The following is a 22,396-nucleotide window of genomic DNA, read 5'->3' as shown; positions in this document are numbered from 1 at the left end:
GAAAGCTAAAATAGAATTTAAATCATCTAAATTTTAAAATTTATATATAGTACTATATAGAAATGGGACAAAGACAAAAACAGGGACAAAGAAATTTCGCTCACGAAGATTTTTCTCCCGCTCATGGCCAAAAAATGTTTACAGTACTACTGTAGTATGGGGAAGTTTCTAATTTTACCGTAATTTAATTTATTGTTTATCACATCAACGTTTTTCTTAAAAATAGTTTGAAAAAAAAAATATATAATACTCTGTAGTTAGAATTTTTTTCATTCATGGTATCCAATTCTGTTGTTCCTCTACCTAATCAAGGGGCTCTATTGTTGCTTAAGAAATTTATTCTGCATGAAATAAAATATATTCAAACTTGTGTTTTTACCCAAAATGAATTATTAAAAATGGCATATATGTTTTAGTTTTTAAAAGTTACTTATAAGATTTTCATCCATTTTTTTTCTTAAACTTTCAATTTCATTGTACTAACCTTAAATTTAAATATTTGTTATAATTTTTTCACTAAATTCACCCACCAATTTAAAATTCTTTTAAAACACAACAAATTCAACTAATTTTGTCCAAAATTGAGTTAAATTGACGACTTTACTGCAAACGATAAAATAAATCTTTCCATTCATAATTTTCAACAAAAATTTGGTCTTAGTATATTTTTGTTTGGAACTTCATTAGTTTTGTATAAAACAAAAATTTATATCCATGAGATACATATAAATAAATGTCAAATTTATCAAATGGTGGAGATTACAACACTTATTAAACTTAAAGTATATTTTGATGAAATTGAAAGTAAATTCCATAATTAACTATACTTTTAAAATCAAACATAAAGAAGAATAGGAATATTATAAATACATAAAGGTAGAGATTTTAGTTTAGAAGTGTGGAAGAAAGTGAAGTTTGTTGTAAGTGAAGGAAGCATAGCAAAGCAACTGGGCAAAGGAAATTAATGGGAAGTGGGAAGAACCATAATTCACATTTCATGGTAGTGAGTTGATGTGATGTCCACTTTCAAGATTCCTTTTGCCTTTATTGTAAAGGTCAAGGACGATCACATCGGAGTCTAAGATATAGGGCAATAAGTAATATTTACCTTTATACCTAGGTGTATATACTCACCTATACATTTTATGGTGTGTTTGGTGCGTGATAAAAGTAGAGAGTTTAGTTGAGTTGAATTGGTAATTATTATTCGAAAAGTTAAATTATCTGGGGGAGTTAAATTATCTGTGTTTGTTTACAGAGTTGAATTGAATTGGTAATTATCTGTGTTTGTTGTGCAGAGTTGAGTTGGGAGATTTGATGTAGTTTTTTGTGAACGAGATTAGTTCTATTTTTTTCTGTTTGTTTTTTATTTCATTCTTTTATTTTTTTTAGTTTTATATTTTGCAATATTGATTAATTTTCAAATATACACGTATTTTCTCAAATCATTTATGACATAAACTGGACAATCTCAATTTTTTTTCTCAATTTGTAGAACATAATAGATTATTTTTCATATATTCTTTTCAAAAACTGTAATAATTCTAATTCTCTTCCATCTATAAAACATACAAACAAAATACATTTCATATTGTTGCTCAATTAATTAGTATATTGTGTATTGTATGTATATATATTGAAGGTAATTATCTCAATTACTAATTGGTATATTGTATGTATATATATTGAATCTTGCTAACTTAACATTATTATTTCACATATCATACAGTTTATTTTTATATAATATGGATAGTATATTTGGAATTGAAATTGTACATAGGATAATTACCTTTCATTTGATTATGATGATGAGAATGTGATGTAGTACAGTAACATTTTTCATAAGATCACAAAAATAATATGAACCGATCGAACATGTGGCCGTTTCCAAAAAAAATTCACAAAATATATGTTCTTTTCGATACTTATAATATCCGTGTCATAATACAAATACAAAAATTACATGTCATGATGTATGCAAAAATTATCATTCTTTTGACGATAAAAGAAAAAAAAAAAACAGATTTGGGGAGAATCCAAATGGCAAAGATGAGGGAAGAGAGAAAGAAATGAAAATATCACTGGTTTTTAGGGTTAATTTTGAATGGGTAAAAAATGTGGTTTTAATAACCCACAGTTTTTCTTTATAGGCTTAACAAACATGGGTAATAAATACTCACCCAACCCAACAACTTATACCCATTTATCAAACACTCCCTTAATGTTAAGTTTTAACACTATTCGTATGAGGTTTCAAAAAACAAATTGTTTCGTGGAGTGAAACTTGTGTTAATGTTGATGCGATATGGGTCGATCTCTAATACTTGATTCTCTGATTCTCTCCCAGTTGAATCCGTACGCTTGACTGAAGAAGTTGTGCACGTGATTTTCTTGAAGTTGAAGTTTTGAAAGAGTTCTTGTATCTTCAATAGACTTGTGACTTCAAGAAATGTGCAACTTCGGGAGTCTAGGGGGTATTCTAATTGTTGGGAGAATTCTTTCTAGACTCTCTGGAATTTAGAGTTGTTGATCCCATAAATGAAGAGAGCTCCTCTATTTATAGAATTCGCTAGTGGGTTTTGTGGGCTTGGATTTGGTTGCTAACACTTGAGCCCAATAAGTTGGACTTGGACCTACTTTGGCCTTTGGGCAAAATTAAACTCATTTTTGGGCTCAGGATTTTAGCCTCAATTATAATATCAAATTGGGCCAAATTAATTTGGTTCAATCCAACGTTTGTGATGAAAACACGTGGCATCATCGGACTTTGTCAACATATGTCTTCAACTTCAATTTGAGGACACATGTCAACTTCTAATTGGTCCCAAGTTCAATTATTTGGAGTTTCGTCATTAAATTAGTGAATAACATGATAATTTGGGATTGGTCCAAAATTTTTCTTTCAACAAATGCTCCATTTTCGAGATTTATGCACATATGTGGGTGGATGAATCTCGAAAAATATGAAGTTGGAGTCAAAATACAAGTTATTTGCTCTTGATCTAAACTCCATTTGATGTACCAACCAAATTATGAATTTTGTACTAGAATTTAGGATAAAATTTGCAATATGGCTAAATTTTAATTTGAGATTTTACCTCCAATTTGATTTAGACTGAGGGCAAAAGCTAAACTTGATTTAAATTTGGGATGAATATAGCCAAATTTAATTTGAAAGGAATTTTAGATCTTGCCTGTAATTTGATTTAGAAATAGAGATAAGAACATAAATTTGGATGAATTTGAGATAAAATTTGGAAGATGCCCAAATTTGAATTTTATATCAATTTGAGACTTTATCCTTCATTTAATTTTACTTGAGGATAACAATGTGTAATTTGAATTTTGGATAAATTTTGGAATATAGCCTAATTTTAATTTGAGATGAATTTGAGATAATATCCCTAATTTAATTTGGCTTTGGCCATAGGAAGCTAAATTTGGATGATTTGAATTCGGGGATGAAATTTGAAATATGTCCAAATCTTGCTTGAAAATAAATTTGAGAACAAAATATAAATAAATAAACCTTGACAGTGGTAGAATCCTTAATTTGATTTTTTTTTTTAAAAAAAATTAATCTGAAATTATGATAAAATTAAATCAGTAAGTCTAATAAAATCTAATAATTGAGACCAAATCTTTATCTCATTTGATTTCCTAATTCGTCATGGAACCTGGTGAATCCTCTATAAATAAGACCTCAAACCCTGCATTCCCAACTTAAGCATCTTTGCACAAAGGTAAAGAAAGAAAAACTCTTTTGTTTTTTCTTTTTTTCAATTTTTTCTTTTCTTTCTTCAATCTTTTTTTTTTCTTAATTTCTATTTTTCATCATTTAGAATTTATTTTTTTTTACTAACTTACCCCCATTTTTTTTACAGGCTACTCGTAACTTGCATTCGAAGGAGTAACTTTTTTTTTAATCATGCCAACTCCTTTTTTCTTTTTGCAAAGAGTGATTTTTTTTTTTATGCAGCAATGCCCTGAATGTGACTGCCGCCTTGACACACATAGGGATGACCTCGAAAAGGTCTAAACAACCCTATTATATTGCCACTTCTTTATCAACATAGGGATGATCCCAGAAAGGTCTAACAACATTATTTGATCAACATAGGGATGACCCAGGAAAGGTCAAAACAACCATATTACATCACTTCTTGATCAACATAGGGATGACCCCGGAAAGGTTTAAATAACCCTATAACATCACTTTTCGATCAACAGAGGGATGACCTCGGAAAGGTCTAAACAACATTATTACATCGTCATTTCTTAATCAACATAGGGATGACCCCGGAAAAGTCTAACAATCTTATTTGATCAACATAGGGATAACCCTGGAAAGGTCTAAGCAACTTTATTACATCATCACTTGTTGATCAACATAGGGATGACCTCGAAAAGTTCTAACAACCCTATTTGATCAATATAGGGATGACCCCAGAAAGGTTTAAACAACCCTATTACATCGTCACTTTTTGATCAACATACGGATGACCCTATAAAGGTCTAACAACCCTATTTGATCAATATAAGGATGATCTCGAAAAGGTTTAAACAACCCTATTACATGACTTCTTGATCCACTATTATATCATGGTTTGGTTCACATAGGGATGATCCCATAAATGTCTAAAAAATCTTATTATGCCACTTCTTGATTTGACTTTGAAGATGAGGCAGATACGCCATTAAGTTTTAAAGATGAGGTGGATAAGGCATCAAGCTTTGAAGGGGAGTTGGGTAGATTAAACTTAATCTCGCATATGAGGTAGAGTCAGGCATACCATACTTAATCTCGTATATGAGGCGAAGAGGCAGACCAGACTTAATACCACATATGAGGCACAACCAGGCAGACCGGATTTGATCTCGTAGATGAGGCAAAACATTACAAACCAGACTTAATCTCGTATATGAGGTAGAACCTAGCAGATCAGACTTGATCTCGCATATGAGGAGGATCTAGTCAGTCTAGACTTGATCTTGCAGATGAAGTAGAGCCATGTAGACTTGACTTAATCTTACATATAAGGTGGAACCAAGCAGACCGAATGTGATCTCGCATATGAGGCAGAACCAGGCAGATCAGACTTGATGAAGTAAAGTCACACCAAACATGTCTTTCTATCAGTTTGCATCAGACGTGATTTTCCACCTTCCACATCGATCTTGACTTTTTGCCTTCCACGTTAAGCTTGACTTCGTGACTTAAGCATATAGATGGCATCACAAAGCCTCAAAACTTAATTATGAAGATGGAACATGGACGAATCCTCCAAACTTCAGCTTGACGAAACATCAGATAGTCCTTCTCACTTGAACTTGAAGAAGCATAGAGGAATCCTTAACACTTGCTTATTAAGAAAGCTTCAGCGAAATCTCCGAGCTTGCATTTGAACAAGCCTAGATGAAACCTTCAAATTTGAATTTTAGGAAGCATCAATGAAACCTCTAAACTTGATTTTGAAGAACTTCTAAACTTGAAGATGAAGTGTTGATCTTTAGTTAAGCAATTCCCTTATAAGCATCTAACTTGTAGTGTCTTGCTCCTAATGCTGCACTTCTTTGATTTTTTGGGTTGCCCTCAATAAGGATGGACATCTTCTATTTGTTGAATTACGTCTATTAGGGTCGCCCTCAATTCTCAGTGACATTCTTTAATACAGATGAACATCATCAATTTTCTAGCATCACACTTTAGGTGGTGACTTATATAGGGGCACGATGAATGGTTCGATAAGCCCACAATGTTTTACCAATATTCTCTTGCCAATCTTTCTTTGACTTAGAGACAATTTTCTTCAATAGGTTTCACAACATTTTGTTGAATGCCTCTGCCAACCCATTGACAGCAACGTTGTACATGGATGACTTGAACTGCTTGAACTTGAGCTTCTCACACAACCTGTCCATCAAGCCACTAGAGAACTGCTTTCCATTATATGTCACAATTCGATAAGGGATACCGTATCGGTAGATGATGTGAGTGTGGATAAATTCCACCGTGTTTTCTTTCTTCGCTTCTCTTAAGGTGATGGCCTCAGCCCACCTTGAAAAGTAATTAGTGGTTGCAATGATGTAAGAATGTCCTACTGATGGCTTAGGTGTTATAGGCCTAATAAAAACAAGTCCCCACGCTTTAAAAGACCACGAAGCTATAGTCGGATGTAGAGGTTTGGGCGATTGATGCATGAAGTTTGCATGGTATTGACAGGCCTCACACTTCTTTGCATACACCATCAAATCTTTGATCATTCTTGGCCAGTAGTAACCCATCCTTTTTAGTTGGAATTGTAGCTTTGGTTCATATTGATGTGCGTCGTAGACGCTTGAATGCGCTTCTTCTAAAGCCTTTGTTGATTCCTTTTTTCCAAGGCATCAAAGAAAGAGTCCTTCAAGGGAGCGACGGTATAAAATCCCTTTGTAATAAATGAAATGAGCAGCTCTTCTTCGGATCTCAATTTTATGGTGGGGGTCATCCGGAAGCCTTCCATGCTCAAGGTAATTTATAATGAATTGTTGCCAATCTTCATTATCAATTAAGCAAACTATTATCACATTTATTTCTTCACATTCAGTCTTGACCGGAGGTATAACCCACCTTCAAAAAAGTGATATACTTGGGGATACATCATCTAGAACTGTCAGGGCAGTATCTAAGTTTGCCAAGGCTTCCACCTTCTTATTTTCTGACCTCGGGACATGCTCCAATGTCATGCTGTCAAATTTCTCCATCAACTATCTGGCATAAATGAAGAAAGGCTTCAAGTCATCATGTTTCACACCATACTAGAGTGAGAGCTGATTGATTATCAACTTTGAGTCATAAAAAATCTCTATGCATGATACCCATCTCCAAAGCCATTTGGAGGCCGATTATCAAGGTCTGGTATTCAGCGACATTGTTCAAGCATAATTCAGTAAGTGTACAACTATAGGGCATCAAGTGTTTCTCCGGTGAAATGAGGTTTATGCCTATCCCCGCACCACTCCTTCGTGTTGCACCATCGAAAAACATGATCCAAGGTTCCGTGATTTCTGTGAAGAGAACTTCATCATCAGGCAAGTTTTCTCGCAACTTCCAATCTGATGGAATTAGGTGATCTGCTAAGAAGTCAGGCAATGCTTGTCCTTTGATCACCTTTCGTGGCACATAGACAATGTCGTATTACTAAAGCATGATTGCCCATTTGGCCAAATGTACAGAGATGATTGGCCTAGATAGGACGTACTTGATGGGGTCAACTTTCACAATTAGATGAACAGTGAAGGCCTGCATATAGTGTCTTAGCTTATCAATAGCGAAAAAGAGTGCAAGACAACGTTTTCTCAATAAGAGAGTAATTGATTTCAACTCCAGTCAAAGTTCTGCTTAGATAGTAGAGAACACGCTCTTTTCCCTTTTCCTCTTCTTGCACCAACATTGCTCCCAATGATCTTTCTTGTATGGCAATGTACAATATCAATGACTTGCCTACTACGGAAGCGCCTAAGATAGGAGGGCTAAGTAAGTACTTCTTTATGCTATCAAAAGCATTCTAACAGCCCTCATCAACCAGCCAAATTGGAAATAAACCTTTGGATGTAAGCTAGATGTCCCTGAAGACTTCGTAACTCATGTAAATTCTTTAGCCTCGACATCTTCTGAATGGCATCGATCTTGGATTGATCTATCTCGATCCCCCGATGCCTTACAATGAAACCAAGAAACTTCCATGAGGTTACACTGAACGTGTACTTGAGAGAGTTCATCCTCAACTTGTATTTTCACAGGAGATCGAACACAACTTTCAAATCCTTCAAATGATCTTGTTGTTTTTTGAACTTGACCACGAGATCAGCAACATAACATTCTACATGTTTGTGCAACATGTAGTCAAACACCTTATACATGGCGCATTGATAAGTAGCGTTAGCATTCTTCAACACGAAGGGAATTAACTTGTAATAATATATTCCTTTTGGAGTTCGAAAGACCGTCATTTCCTCATTAGCGGGAGCCATTCATATTTGGTTGTACCCAGACGATCCATCCATAAAAGATAGGGCCTCGTGCCCTGCTGCTACATCAACCATGATCTCTGTGATGGGCAATGAAAAATCGTCTTTTGGGCATGCATTTTTTAGATCACAAAAGTCTACACAAACACGAAGTTGCCCGTTCTTATTTCTAACAGGGACAATGTTGGCTACCCATGTTGGGTATTTGACTTCACAAATAAACCCTACTTCAATCAACTTATTAACTTCAGCTTCAATCTAGAGAATAAGTTCTGGTCGAAAGCATCGTTGAGCTTACTTAACTGGCCGACACCTCTGTTTGATTGCGAGATAGTGAATTGCTACCTTTGGATCAAGCCCTGACATTTCTTTGTACTACCAAGCGAAAACGTCCTTGTATTCTGTGAGAACACTCATATATTTGCCTTATTTCTCTCCAAAGAGAGCTGCACTGATGAAAGTCAGGCCTAGCTCCTTTACTGTTCCAAGATTCATCTCTTTAAAATCGTCCACCGTGGATTGACCACCATCCTCCAAACCTAGTGAAACATTTTCCACCTCCTCTTCGATCATTTCATCTTTAGACTCTTCGATGATGGTAATGTGGTGACATGAAGTTTCACCTTCCTTATGCTCTAAGCTTCCATTTTGAGGGTTAGTGAAGACAACATCGTGCCTCTTCATCTTTAAAAAGATTTTTCTCTTCATTCGTGAAGGAGCGGTACTACAAAGTTCCCTATCACTTCTTGCTTTACAAGATGATTTCTCACCTAATAGACTTTCAGTATCCTTATGGTTAAAGCACCGCCAGGTAGAGATGTTCAATTTTCCCATAGGGACGGGGCCTTGCCTCGAACAGAGTGGGGATTCCCTGATTAGACAAGGAATGTGGGAGGGAGTGGGGGAAAAAATTCCCCGTGAGCTAAACGGGGACGGGGAATGCATTCCCCGTCCCCGCCCCCGACCTTCGCCCCGTCCCGTTCCTCGTCCTCGTCCCGATTAACTTTTATATATTTATTTAGTATAACTATTTAATGTTATGTTATTATTATTATTATATAAATATTACATTTAAATTTCAAATTTGATTATTTATTAGGAAAGATAATGAATATGTTTAAATTTAGATTATACATGTGAATAATTTAATTTATATTTATTTCTTTCTACTAAAAAAATTAATTAGCTTTTTTAGGCCAAAATTTGAGTAATTTATCTTTAAATTCAATTGTCATATAAAAATAACCATAATAAAAAATTTAGTGATAAAGTTAATTATTTAATACTCACATTAGTAATTTAAATTAATTGGCTTTTTACAAAGAAAAAAAAGAAGGTAACAGGGAAAAATTCCCTGTGGGAAACTCGATCCTTGCGAATTTCCCTCGGGGAATCCTCACCCCGATCCCCGTGGGAAATTTTACGGGGATGGGGAATGAAATGAGGAGCGGGGATGGGGATGGGAATGGCATCCCCGGCCCCGCCCCGCCCCATGGACATCTCTACCGCCAGGTTGACGCGTGATCGACTTTTTCTTTCTTATGGCTATATTGGGGATGACACTGCAAGTTTCTCCTTTAACCTTTATCTCACTAGAAACACGCTTGCTGAAGTGATCCTCAACACTCTCATGCTTAAGGTGACAAAAAATGGACACACGAGATTTTCCTTCGCTTTTCTTTGAAACTCCACCTAATCTTTCAAAGGTTGCATCACTACCAGAGATTGAAAGATGATTTCCTCTTCTCGTTCGTAAGGCAAAGTCAACCTTTGAAAGGCTTAGTGTCAAGTAGATCCAAGGGTCGTGCGTAGAATTTCTCTTTCTACTTCCGCCATGCTTAATCTCTCAAAGACCAAAGCACGCGCGACAAGCGGTCTGATACAGTCGAAGGCTAAGGTTCTTTTATCCTTGCCCTCATTTTCTCCTACATCATCGACTTCTTCTGTAGTTATATGATTGCTATCGACCACCTTTTCCTTCGGCCTTCTAGTTATGCGAACTGGCTCTAACGACTTATATCCAAGTCCCTTTTCGATGCAGGTACAGCATACCCTTCCCGCAAAAGCTTATTCTGGGTCGAAGAAAGCTCGGGTTACTCATAAATCCTCAAACTCTTAAATTCAGTGTGAGTTGTGAAGTCATACCCTACTTTTTCCAGCAATTTGTAAGCTTTAGGATGGAAGCCGTCTTTCATTTGTGTTTTGGGCAGATTTACCTTTGTCAAGTCTGCCTTAGGTTTATGGATTTCCTGCTTCGTTATCGGCGTATATGATGTAACGAAACTTTCTTTTAAGATCTTAAAATCGGTGTGTTTGTAACTCTGGTGGATGCCTCACCCCCTTTCAAGCTAGAGGCTCATGCCTTATCGCTTGTTTCCTTCCCTGCATCTGCTTGTGATTTCGATTTGGATGCTCCTCCATCCTTTATTAATGAAGTCTCCACAGGCATTAACTCATCAACACCCTCACTCTTCAAATAAAACTTTGGATCTGCAAAGTGAGACTCAACTTCTAAAAAATGGATTAAAGTATGCTTCAACTTTCTTAATCCCGTCTTAATAGAACTTGAAACATTGATGTTGTGTTGACGTTATCACCCCATTTCCATGAATCTAAGGACGTCTCAACAACAACTTATAGGTGGTCTTCAAGTCTATGACATGAAACAATGTGTTGGCCTTCAGGTCACCGATAAAAAGGTCTAAGCATATCATACCTATTGCCTTTTGACTGCCTTGATTAAAATGTTGAATTACCAACTTGCTGTTCGACAATTCTTTCATGAGGATGCCCAATTGCTTCATAGTCCTCTTAGGCATTATATTGATGGCTGATCCATTGTTGATGAGAATTCGTCCAACTCTCTATTCTCGAATGTATCCTGAGACATACAGAGACCTATTATACAGTTTTGATCCCAACAGTAGATCCTCATCTGAGAAATTTATGGACGTACAATAAGAGGCATACACACACGTCGTAAAGTTTGACACACTAGATGTGTTTGATACGATGTGTTGGACACTAACAACGCGTCGATGAGAGTCATCTTAGTTGCTTGAGGGAGTGACAACAGGTCATCTATGTTGGACGATAGTAAGTCTTTTGATTCTTCCATCACTTTCAATAAACTTAGAGAAGTATCCTCTTCTTCTGACGTGCTGACGGCGTGACATGCAACAACCTCTAGTGCTTTCCTCGAATAGTGGTCGTAGAAGTTCTCTGACAGGAAATCTGCTAACGTCACCTGTCGCCTAGGTTGAGGGAAGTCCTCATTTTCCTCCTCAACAAGCTTGGGCTTCAAGGCCTTCTTTTTTCCTTTCCTTTTTCGAGTCTCGTTCCCTCTTCTGTAACTCTGATAGGAGCGCGAATCTTTTTGGGTAGAACTTGAGTTTCTCTTCTTTCGACGTGTTATGAGAGTCCATCACTCATCATCGTCATCATCAACATGTTCTTCTTTATTTTGAAAGTCTCTCATTCGGACCACTTGTTGAAACTGAACGACTACATGTTCAAATGTCCCAAACTGGACTAAACTCTCTTTTTCATCATAACACACATCCGATGTTGGAGCACTCAAAGTTACTGCCACTGCAACATGATTTTTTTTAGCAACCTCGTCCAAATCCAACTCAAATTTTCTATTACGAGCCAACCTTAGAATCAGCTCCTTCAACAAAAAACATTTTTCAATCGAGTGGTTAACGACCTGTGATACTTGCAATAGTTAGGATCATCCATTTTTCCAGCTTGCTCCTGCCGTTTGTATTCCAGTAGTTGAATAAGCTACTTTTCTAGAAGTTACTCAAGCATATCTACAATAATGAGTCAAGAAATGGATAAAATTTTTCCTGCCTCTCCTTCAAACTAGGCAACATCTTTCGCCTCCATTGTATTTCTTCTCAATTTTCTTCTCTTTTTCTTTCGAAGAAAATTTCAGCGGGGTCGTATTAACGACCATTGATTCCTTCGTGATGCTTTTTACAATCTTCTCAGCATCCTTTATCTCTTTCTTGTACTTCTTCATTTTAGGGATCAGGAAATACTTCGTCCCCCTATTGGTGATGCTCAACTCCATATCGTGGATACAAGTTGCCAATTCCTTAAATGTACGGGGTTTTATTCCTTGCAAAATATAAAGAAGTCTCCAGTGCATATCTTGGGTGCACATTTCTATAGCAGACAGTTCGGTGAGTCGGTCTTTGCAGTCCAAGCTTAGAGCTCTCAATCGTTTGTAATCGATCACTGGTTCTCCTTTCCATTGTTTGGCATTTGTCAACTCTATCATACTGACAGTGTGTCTGGTGCTGTAGAAGTGATTCAGGAACTCTCTTTCCAGCTATTCCCAATTGTCGATCACCTCAGGCTATAAATCAGTGTACCAGTAAAAAAACATTTCCTTTCAGGGTTCTGACAAACTATTTGACCAGCATATCTCCTCTGATTCTCGTATTTTAGCATGTTTCAACAAAATGGGCAATGTGTTGTTTCGGGTTACCTTTTCCATCAAATTTTTGGAACTTTAGGGGTTAGTACCTAGCAAGCATCCTCAAGTTGTCAATTCTCTGAGTCGTACGACCTGGAATACATAAAGAAAGTCTGAGATGGGCCTCCATACTGAGCCCTTATGAAGGTCATGATCATATCTTGCAATTGTTGAACCAATAGAGAGGCAACGAAGTTTGATTGCTACAATTGAGCTTCTTTACGCTCTTCCCTTTATTGTTTGCCTTGATAGTAGGGGTTTGACTTGACTCAGTGGTTTCACGAGCCTACACCTGCTCTCTTAAGGCAGCGACCTCATGATCTTGCTCCTTAACAGCTTTCATAAAAAAATTTATCTTTCTTTCCATTTCAGCCATGGCTGCCTTGACTGTCATGTCTGCCATCATGACAGACATCACATCCAGGTATGATTCCCTCTTCGACTTATTAGAGGCAAAAGTAGAGTTGTCAAACAAGGGATTTTTCTTGATGACAACCCTGCCTTTAGAAGACTCTGTCATTTACTTCAGAATGTTATACGCGATGATGGAACTCTGCTCTTGTCCCTGTAAAACCTCCTTTGAGCTATTGCGGGTGATAGGTCCCATGTAGGAGTCACTTGCAGAAGTTACTTTGGATGCAACTTTCTTTGGTGCCATTGATTTGTTTGGATGTTGAAAGGGAGATGAGAGGTAGAGATGTCCCACTAGGCGTGTCAATTTGTCCACACGAGGTTTCTGGAGAAACTTGTTTCGTGGAGTGGAACTTATGTTGATGTTGATGTTAATGCCGATGGATTAAACAAGCATAAAATGGAAGCAAATAGAATTATTAAGTACTCTAATTATACTTAATTTGAGCTACAAAAACATGCTTAAAACAGTTTCAAGGGAAAAAGGGTTTCATATGATGTATACCTTTGAAAAATCTCTCTTGATCCTTGTTGTACTCCACGAATGTATCCTTCAAACCACTAGTAGATCACCAAGAGAGTATTCTCTACTATTCTTAGCCTTGGGTTGAGCGGTGGAAACTCTCAATTGAGAGAGAATTGAAGGGGAAGGAGAGAGATTGAGATAATTTCACAAATTCCCAGTTTTTTCAGAAAAAACAGCATGCAAAACTTACATCCAATATGAAATTGAAGTCTTTTATCAAGCTAAAACATGCAAGAAATCTTTGAGCTAATTGACACCTCAATTAGCACTAAGTGAGTGGGCAATGTATCAAAATATGGAAAACTTCATTACCAACTTCAAAGTTGGGTTTTTCCATTTAAAATAAAAAATCAATTTTTAATTTATATAATTTTAAATCTAATTAATTTTACTTTAAAATTAATTTAGATAAAATTAAAATTCAATTATAAAAATTTAATTTTCATAAATTAAAAATGATTTATTAATTAACTAAACATATTTAATTAATTAAAAAAACAATAATTTAACATCAAATATTAAATTAATAAAACACCTAATTCAAACCTGAATCCTATTCATGTACTAAATATTTAAATATTTTAAACTCTCCAATTATTTTTATTTTGATAAATTTAAACGTCAAATTATATCGAATATAATTATCCAAACCCTAAATTGAATTTGAACATTTCAAATTCAAAACCTTAATTTTGAATTTTGAACACTTCAAATTCGCTCAATTTTTTTAATCCTAGGTGTAATGTTTTATGAGCTAGTAGAGGGACCTTATGGACCTATAGATCATGAGCTCCAATGATTTGAGATTAATTGGTTAAACTCTTTAACTCGAGTTAATCAATATTCGTTAACCACCAAGACATACAGACCATGGCTCGATGGTTACACTCTCCTTGCTGTAGATATATTTTTATCCACTTGATTTAACCATAATTAGTAAGACGATCCTTCACAGGTTGTTCATAATAACGGTTGGGTCAAATGTTGTTTTACCCCCGAAATTGCATATTTCTCCTTAAGTCCCACTGATCCTCTAATGAACAATTAGTGTGTGATCCAATAACTAAACCGAGTCCCTCTCGGGCTAATGAGAGGGTGGAGCCCCTTATTTAAGACCTAAAATCAATACTTAGAAGAACAACCTATCTACTATCCCTAAAACGGGTAGGAATGAATTTCATCTTGCATCCTATGTCCTTAGCTATCTACCCAGTTTTACCCCTAAAATGGGAGGTTTATTGAGCCGGCGCTATTGAGCCAACCCTCACCTATACAAATATAAGGATAATCTCGAATAAATTGGAGTTCATAGTTAGCTCAAGATTTAGGTCGAGTTACCTAGGTCATCTATTTGAAACAGTTAGTCTTAAACAGTAAACAATGTTATAAAGTAAGAGTGACTTATTTCTTGGTCCTAGTCTTATACAAAATCTTTGCATAGGACGCTCCCACTCGCATGTCTCTACATGAATGATTTAGGATCACATCTTTTGTACTATTTACAAAGTGGACCACATTTCATAGTGTTATCAGAACAAGGTACCCAACCTTATTTATATACTATAGACCGTTTTAGTTATTTACTTGAACTTGATCCATCTTTATGTCTCCACATAAAATTTAAGTATTCATGTAATAGCCATGGATCTTAGTTTATTGGATTTAGTCTATGCAAGCACAATTATCTATTCAATAACAATTGAATAAATGTCAATAATATCTTTATTGTAAATAGAATATGTTTAACACTAAAACTACGAGTTTTAGGACATACAACCCAATAGATGCGATGTGGTTTGATCTCTTGTACTTGATCCTCTGATTCTCTCTCAGTTGAATGCGTACGCTTGACTTGAAGAACTGGAACATGTGATTTTCTTGAAGTTGAAGTCTTGGAAGAGTTCTGGAAGAGCCCTTGTATCTTCAGGCTCTCTAGGCTCTTTGGAATGTAGAATTGCTGACCTCTACAAATGAAGAGAACTCCTCAATTTATAGAGTTCTTTAGTGGGCTTCGTAGGCTTGGGCTTGGTTGGCTTATGCCCTGGACCTGGACCTACTTTGGCATTCAATCCAACGTTGTGATGAAAACACGCGACATCATCGGACTTTACCAATTTATGTCTTCAACTTCAATTTGGAGACACATGTCAACTTCTAATTGGTCCGAAGTTCAATTATTTGGAGTTTCATCGTTAATTTAGTAAATGATGTGGTAATTTGTGATTGGTCCAAAATTTCTCCTTCAACAAACACCATTTCGAGTTAATATTAAATAACTAAGTTGATTCCCTGTTTGTTATTCTTATTGTTGGTAGTCAATACACATTTTTATTGTTTAGAGATAGGTTTTATCATTTTTCCTTGTTTCATTGCATATGTTTTATTTATTCATTTATTTATTATTAATTTTTTTTAGTACAAATTAGGAGTGAGGATATGAACCAGGGATTTCTTGGTTCTCAATACATACATATACTATATGAGCTAAGCTCTTATTAGCATGTATTTATTTTTATTTGAGTTTAGGGTTCTATTGGCCTACATGTCAAAACATTCTACAAGTCTTCTGTTTAAAGTATATACTCATATATCCATTTTATGTTACCATTAGTTGTTCCTAGCTATAGATGTCACTTTCTCAATGATTATTGTGAACGTTTCTTTTAGCACAATAATCATAGTGAACGTCACAGGTTTGGTTCTAAAATGAATATTAATATAAATATCCACTTTCACTTAATGTTTGTTATTTAAATTAATTTGTATCAATTTTTTTCTTCCCACAATATGAAATTACTCCCCTAAAATTTGAAATTATATTGATTTAAATCCCAAACTTTCACAAATGTATTAATTTATACTAGTTTCTAGGTTTTCTTCGATCGATATTGTGTAAAACTTATGATTTAAGTTAATTGAACTTCTAAATTTGTAGGATCGTATGACAATACTAGATGTGGATGAATAAGGTTGCTTTCAAAAATTAAAATGAATAAGACTTTTAATTGAACTTCTAAAATCTTTCAAAAATTAAATTTTTTTCGGTAAATTTAATACCAAAATAAAGCAATTTAAATTAATGAAATAATTAGGAACACAAATAAATAAAATTGCATAATTTGAAAGAGTAGAGACAAAAAATGACACCCATAATTTTTGTAGTAGTTTGTAGTAGTTTAGAATGTCTACTCTACTCCTCAAGCTCATTCTTGGATATTTTACCAAACGGATTCTCTTACGGGGGAGAACCAAATTGATTTACCATTTTTTACGGGTTCAAGATTCAAACCATAACCGATTTTTTTGAAGGTTTAGGATCCAACCTATTTCAATACTTTTTGACGGGTTTAAGATCAAACTATTACAATTTTTTTTCTTTTTCAGGTTCAGAATTAAACGATTATGCTCAAATCCTTTTACATATTTAGGATTAAACTACTACGCTCAAATCAAAGTTACACCACACCTTATTACAAAATCCCAATTTGAATGTGTGAAATTGAGAAGAAGAAGAAGAAGAACGGAAAGTAGCCGTTGGCCAAGAAGAAGAAGAAGAAAACGGCCAAGAAGAAGAAGAAGAGAAAGAAGAAGAAGAAGAAGAAGAAGAAGAAGAGAGAACGGAAAGTAGCCGTTGGCCTTTCTTTCTTTCTTTTTTCTTTTTTTTTTTTTAATTATTTTTTCATTTGACCGTTGGTCGAACTTTTCAAAATTCCTTTTCTTTAGTTTTCTTTTTAGAAAATCAATTCTTTTGATTTCTTTTTAATTTTAAAAGGAAATATATGGTTGGTGCCACGTGTCACAATTCCCTTTGGACTTTGATTAATTTGATTCTTTCACAACATGCACACATCAATGTTGTCGATTTTTGTTTTCTGATTGGTCCACGTATGTCGCATCATTGTTATATAGAATTTTTCTTTCAAATATTCTTTTAATCACAACTTCTTTATGTTAAAGTCGGATTTGAGTTATTCAAAATATGTTGAAATCGTCTCTTCGAGTTCTATAGTCTGAAAACTTTAAAAATACTAAAATCATCCGTAAATAAATATTTGTTACCATCAAAACATATGGTAAGATTGGAGCCCATAAAACTAACAAAACTTTCATAAGCCAATCAATTTAAATATTTCATTACGATTACCTCTGAAAATCATCTGACCATTGATTCTCAAAATGTTTGCAGACTTCTTCAAATGTCAATTTTACAAAATAAACAATTATAGTAAATACAAAGATGAATCTACAAGAAAATTTCAAACAAAAGTTTAAATTAATCTATTAATGAAGCATAATAAAAAGTGTAAATTAATATAACTCAGGGTGTAAATTAATATTTTTAGTGGAAAATAAACCTTTTTTTAAACTGCAATACTCTACTAATTTGCCACCATCATTATGCCTAAATGGGCCGCTGAATGTTGTTGGGCCGTGAAGTGGAGTAACGTTTAAGGGCCCAACAATCTGATTCGCTGCAGTTCTACGCATCGAACGAGGAGATTTCTAGAAACGAATGCGAAATTGTGAGTGAACGAGAGATGGAGGAAGAAGAGCACGAGGTATACGGTGGAGAGATCCCAGTTGAAGGGGAGATGGACGGAGACGTTGACATGTCCGGTGCCGACGACGACGCTGTCAAGGTTTCCATTTGTTCTTTCTCTTTCTGTTTCTCGTGCTTGAGTGAAAATGAGAAGAAATGATTCTTATGATTCGTGTCTCTGTTTGAATTGTGATCGTGTATGTGTTTCAGGAGCTTGACGAGATGAAAAAGCGCTTGAAGGAGATGGAGGAGGAAGCAGCAGCTCTCCGAGAAATGCAGGCCAAGGTTGAAAAAGAAATGGGAGCCGTCCAAGGTAGTTTTCTTATGATTTTGTATTATTGTTTTCGTTTATAAGCATGTGGTAATGGAATTTTAAATAATCCATGGAATTTTCTGAATTGAATTGGTTTCGTTGCTGTGATATTTTAAGCGATGGTTTTGTGCTTGAAATTTTGATGTGTTGTTGTGATCTATCTGCTAATATTACCATGTATTATGTTTCTAGCATTAGAATTGTGCATTAAAAAAAGTGGCTACAATATACTGTTTCTGCATAACAGATGCAGATATAGTTACTGTTGCCTTGACATTTTGATTCATAATTGTTAATTTAAATTTTAGAATAGGTTTAAGCAGGGAAGTTTAGTTTTATGTAACCTTCGTAAGCAATAATCGTTTGTGCAAGTGTTTACCTGCCATAGTTTAGCCGATATGGCAAAACAAATTATGATTATGGTTTTTGATAGAAACCAATATTGAATTATTCGATCATGTTGGTTGAAAGTTTCTTAAACTGGGTGAATTTCAAAGTACGCTATCATAGTTTTTTCCTATAACTTTTCTCCAATTTGACCTATTTTATTTATATCTATGGCTGTTATGTTTGATGCAGATCCTGCTGGTACATCAGCTGGTCAAGCAGGCAAGGAGGAGACTGATTCACGATCAGTATTTGTTGGCAATGTGAGAAGACAAATGTCCCTACTGATGTTCTTTAGATTTGAGAAAAACCTTTTAGTTGTTTGATCTTTGAAAAGATGTTATTGAAATGAGGATTTTCTGCAAAAAATTCAAAAAGAAGAAGAAAAAGGAAGAAGAAAAAAAGAAAGAAAAAAAGAAAGAAAGAAAGAAAAAAGAAAATTGTGAATGATAGTTGAAGACTGGTTTAACCGGAAAAAAACAGTGAGAAAAAGAAAGAAAAAAAAAATCTGAAATATCAAAAACCATTAGTGAATTGTTGCATTTAGAAAATAAGGGCCTGTTGCTAGTTGAACTTATGTTGCTGAAAGGCATGCGCTTTTGGAGGCTGGGACCATTAAATGTGGAATAACGATGTCGATGGCTCAACTACAGTGTGCTAGGGGACAATTCAAATGTCTCCGAGGAAGCCAAGGCAAGTCAATTGCATGCAATTTTAGTTGCAGAGCCTTGTCAATGCTCGCACTATTGTCATTTGTGTCTCACAAATGAGACATAAAGAAGGAGGCGAGGGTGTAAGATAATCGCTTCTTTGTGGCATTACTTTCTAGTTTGTGCTTCATTTGACCCAGTTAGACCAACGATTGGATTTTAATGCATGCATTTTGCCTTAACCAGTGACCTCTGAAAGAACAATTGAGCCTTTTCTGCATATTAAGAAAATTTTACTAGATTTACTTATTAATCTAGACTTTTTCTTTTAGTTAGAAACTCAACCTGTCAACTTCCTGCATAAAGTCTGCTTATTTCATTGTGATAATTAGATTGCAAAACTATGTGAACTAGTAAGATTAATGTAGGAAATCCTCTATGTTGAAGAAGAAAAACCTCATTTTCAATCATATCTAATGTAGAACTGTTTTCTACTAGTTGTAATTGATCTCTTAGCAGAGGGAGGCATGCTTGAAAATGCATCTGCTATGTGATTCTGATGCCTCTGATTGACTGATATTCAATCTTACATATGTTCATTTAAACATGAGTTAGATCTTCGTGGTGATTTGGTAATTTTGGTTGGAGTTAATTTTTCTTGGCATAGTTTATGATTCTCTTGCCAGCCCATTGGAAGTTTGTTACTTCTCAATGTTGCTCTGGTGTATCTCATCCCCAAGCTTTGTTGATTAAGTGTGATGAAGTTTGCTTTCTTTTTTGTTTTTGTACAAAGCTTCTTGATATAAAACTTTATAAAGAAACCTAACAATTGACCGAACCATTGGTTCATACTAAAAATGTAGGTAGTATTTATATTAAAGCCAAATGACAATCATAAAACATTTTTCTTAACCATAACGAGGGATATAATACTAGCTTAATTATTGCTATCTGATGTTTTCTCATATGAATTACTTATAAATTTATATAAAGAACAGAGAATACACAGAATTTTCTATTCATTGTTGATAGCACTTTACTATTTTATGCTCAAAGCTCTGCTTCAACAATAAAAAATATTTGTTTTGAAGGTTGACTATGCATGCACACCCGAAGAAGTGCAACAGCATTTCCAATCATGTGGTACTGTCAACAGAGTGACTATTTTAACTGATAAATTTGGTCAGCCGAAGGGCTTTGCCTATGTAGAATTTCTTGAAGCTGAAGCTGTTCAAGAAGCCCTCCTTCTGAATGAATCTGAGCTACATGGACGGCAACTGAAGGTGTGTCTTTCATTTTTCTCGGTTTTCCATAAAGAAAGAAATGGTGCATCAAAAAGAAGAAATTTCTAGGAGATCCTTTCTGATTCATTTGTGTGGTATGAATATAGGCCACATTTACTTTTTAATCAATCAAGTGTAATATGAAAAGTGCGGCCATTTAAATACGTTCCTAAAAGATTAGTTAATAATATTCTGTGAATTATGAATGGTAAAAAAAATCCATTATGATTGTAGCAATTTTTTATTACGGAGTAGGGCATAGATATCAAGCGAACTTCAATGCCACTCTAACTATATTATTTGCTTGGTTGCTCCATACCAGGTTTTGCCCAAGAGAACAAATGTTCCTGGTATGAAGCAGTATCGTCCCCGTCGTTATAACCCATACATGGGATTTAGAAGACCTTATGCCCCACCGTATTTCTATTCACCTTACGGCTACGGGTACAGTTTCTAGTGTCTTAATCTTGCATCATTATGAAATTTTTGAGTCTGCTAATATATTGATCCTTCAATATCCGATGACAGGAAGATGCCTCGGTTTCGAAGGTCGATGAGGTACATGCCGTACTATTAGATGCTAACATTGTTCAGGTTTAATAAATTTTTCCTGAAAGAGTTGGCACATGCGATCCTCGAGAGAATACAGAAAGGACATATGTCTATATTTATGATATCTGCTATTGTTTTTACTATCTCGGATATTTACCATGATCAAATACTTTGCCATTTCAATAAGATTTTGCCCTATGATTCGTTCAGAATACACCGTCCAGTTTTTAGTCAATTTGAGTTTTAAGATAGACGTTTGAGAATGATTCTTCTAAATACTCGTACGAAGAGGTTGGGCCATTTTCTCAATGCATATGCCTATCTATGCTGAAGAAGTTGGAAATTGAACCATAAAATAAGTTTTATGTTTTCATTTATATCACAGCATGTGCACAAGTCTACCACATTTCCATGAAGAAAACTCGTAAGATTCAAAATTTCAACTAATTTTACAGGCTACTTGACCACATTTTCATCCAGAAAACTCATAAGATCTAATTTATTTTATTTAAATTGGTGCTTATTGATCACTATGCCAACATACCAGGGTTGCATGTCTGGTAAAAGGGTTTTTAAATTTCCAAGTAAATTAGGTTTTGTTAGGTACTTAAGCACCTTGGAGAATCACACCTCAAAAGCTAACTATTGAGGTGGGAGAGTCAAATCACTTAAGTATCATACCACATCGATCATCCAATTCTATTAAGTATGGGATAAGACATCTCATACTATCTTGGTTCATAACAGTATCCCATCCCTGAAAAGTTGACGTCTCGATAGATACTTTGATAGTACGTCACTTGGCCACACCTAGTCAGAATTCTCTGTCGATTCTACTCTGGAACGTCAACAACCAACTTTGATACCAAAATAATAGAATTTGATATTATACATTCACTATTTAGGCAAATTAGCCAAGAAAGTTGAGACTTCCTCCCTCAACAAGCTCTCTAAGCTATACTTGATACAATGCAAAAAGATAATCATTCCCCTCCCCCTATTCCTATTTAAGGGAAGAAAATAAATCTAATAACATAAACGATCACAATAAACCCAATAATAGAAAGATCCCTGATCCCCACATAATTCTCTATTTTCATTCTCACGTGGCATCTTTGCTCATTCATCATGCATCACATCATCTTGCCCATTTTGCCACTTCCTTTGCATATTCTTCTTGCGGATGCAAACCTTATTGATTGGGGTTCTTTCACTAGCCGCCTCCAAAAAACCACCTT

The 22,396-nt window shown here is 35.1% G+C and overlaps 2 protein-coding genes across 2 annotated transcripts; one reads left to right on the top strand and one right to left on the bottom strand.

Annotated features, from left to right (window-relative positions):
* Nucleotides 1–5,820: 5,820 nt before the first annotated feature.
* On the bottom strand, nt 5,821–6,285 carry LOC150038649 (uncharacterized). The gene has a single exon (XM_090313998.1). The coding sequence runs from the start codon at nt 6,283–6,285 to the stop codon at nt 5,821–5,823; it is 465 nt and encodes a 154-aa protein (XP_090170124.1).
* An 11,624-nt stretch (nt 6,286–17,909) lies between these two features.
* On the top strand, nt 17,910–21,370 carry LOC120075057 (polyadenylate-binding protein 2). Its single transcript, XM_039028249.2, has 6 exons — nt 17,910–18,073; nt 18,184–18,286; nt 18,866–18,936; nt 20,415–20,606; nt 20,929–21,050; nt 21,135–21,370. Exons 1-6 carry the CDS (start codon nt 17,972–17,974, stop codon nt 21,181–21,183), a joined length of 639 nt encoding a protein of 212 aa, XP_038884177.1. The 5' UTR covers nt 17,910–17,971; the 3' UTR covers nt 21,184–21,370.
* Nucleotides 21,371–22,396: the final 1,026 nt, after the last annotated feature.

The sequence above is a fragment of the Benincasa hispida genome, chromosome 1, assembly GCF_027475165.1.
Source record: "Benincasa hispida cultivar pf3 chromosome 1, pf3_genome.v1.1, whole genome shotgun sequence".
NCBI classification, from domain to species: Eukaryota; Viridiplantae; Streptophyta; class Magnoliopsida; order Cucurbitales; family Cucurbitaceae; genus Benincasa; species Benincasa hispida.
Note: the sequence above shows the minus strand (reverse complement) of the source record. Positions and strands in the feature narration are given on the sequence as shown.

Excerpts from the sequence above, each read along its gene's own strand:
- LOC150038649 (XM_090313998.1), bottom strand. The coding sequence starts at position 6,285 with ATGGGTTACTACTGGCCAAGAATGATCAAAGATTTGATGGTGTATGCA.
- LOC120075057 (XM_039028249.2), top strand. The coding sequence starts at position 17,972 with ATGGAGGAAGAAGAGCACGAGGTATACGGTGGAGAGATCCCAGTTGAA. Across the intron at positions 18,074-18,183 it reads CCGACGACGACGCTGTCAAG|GAGCTTGACGAGATGAAAAA; the intron begins GTTTCCATTTGT and ends TATGTGTTTCAG. Across the intron at positions 18,287-18,865 it reads AGAAATGGGAGCCGTCCAAG|ATCCTGCTGGTACATCAGCT; the intron begins GTAGTTTTCTTA and ends TGTTTGATGCAG.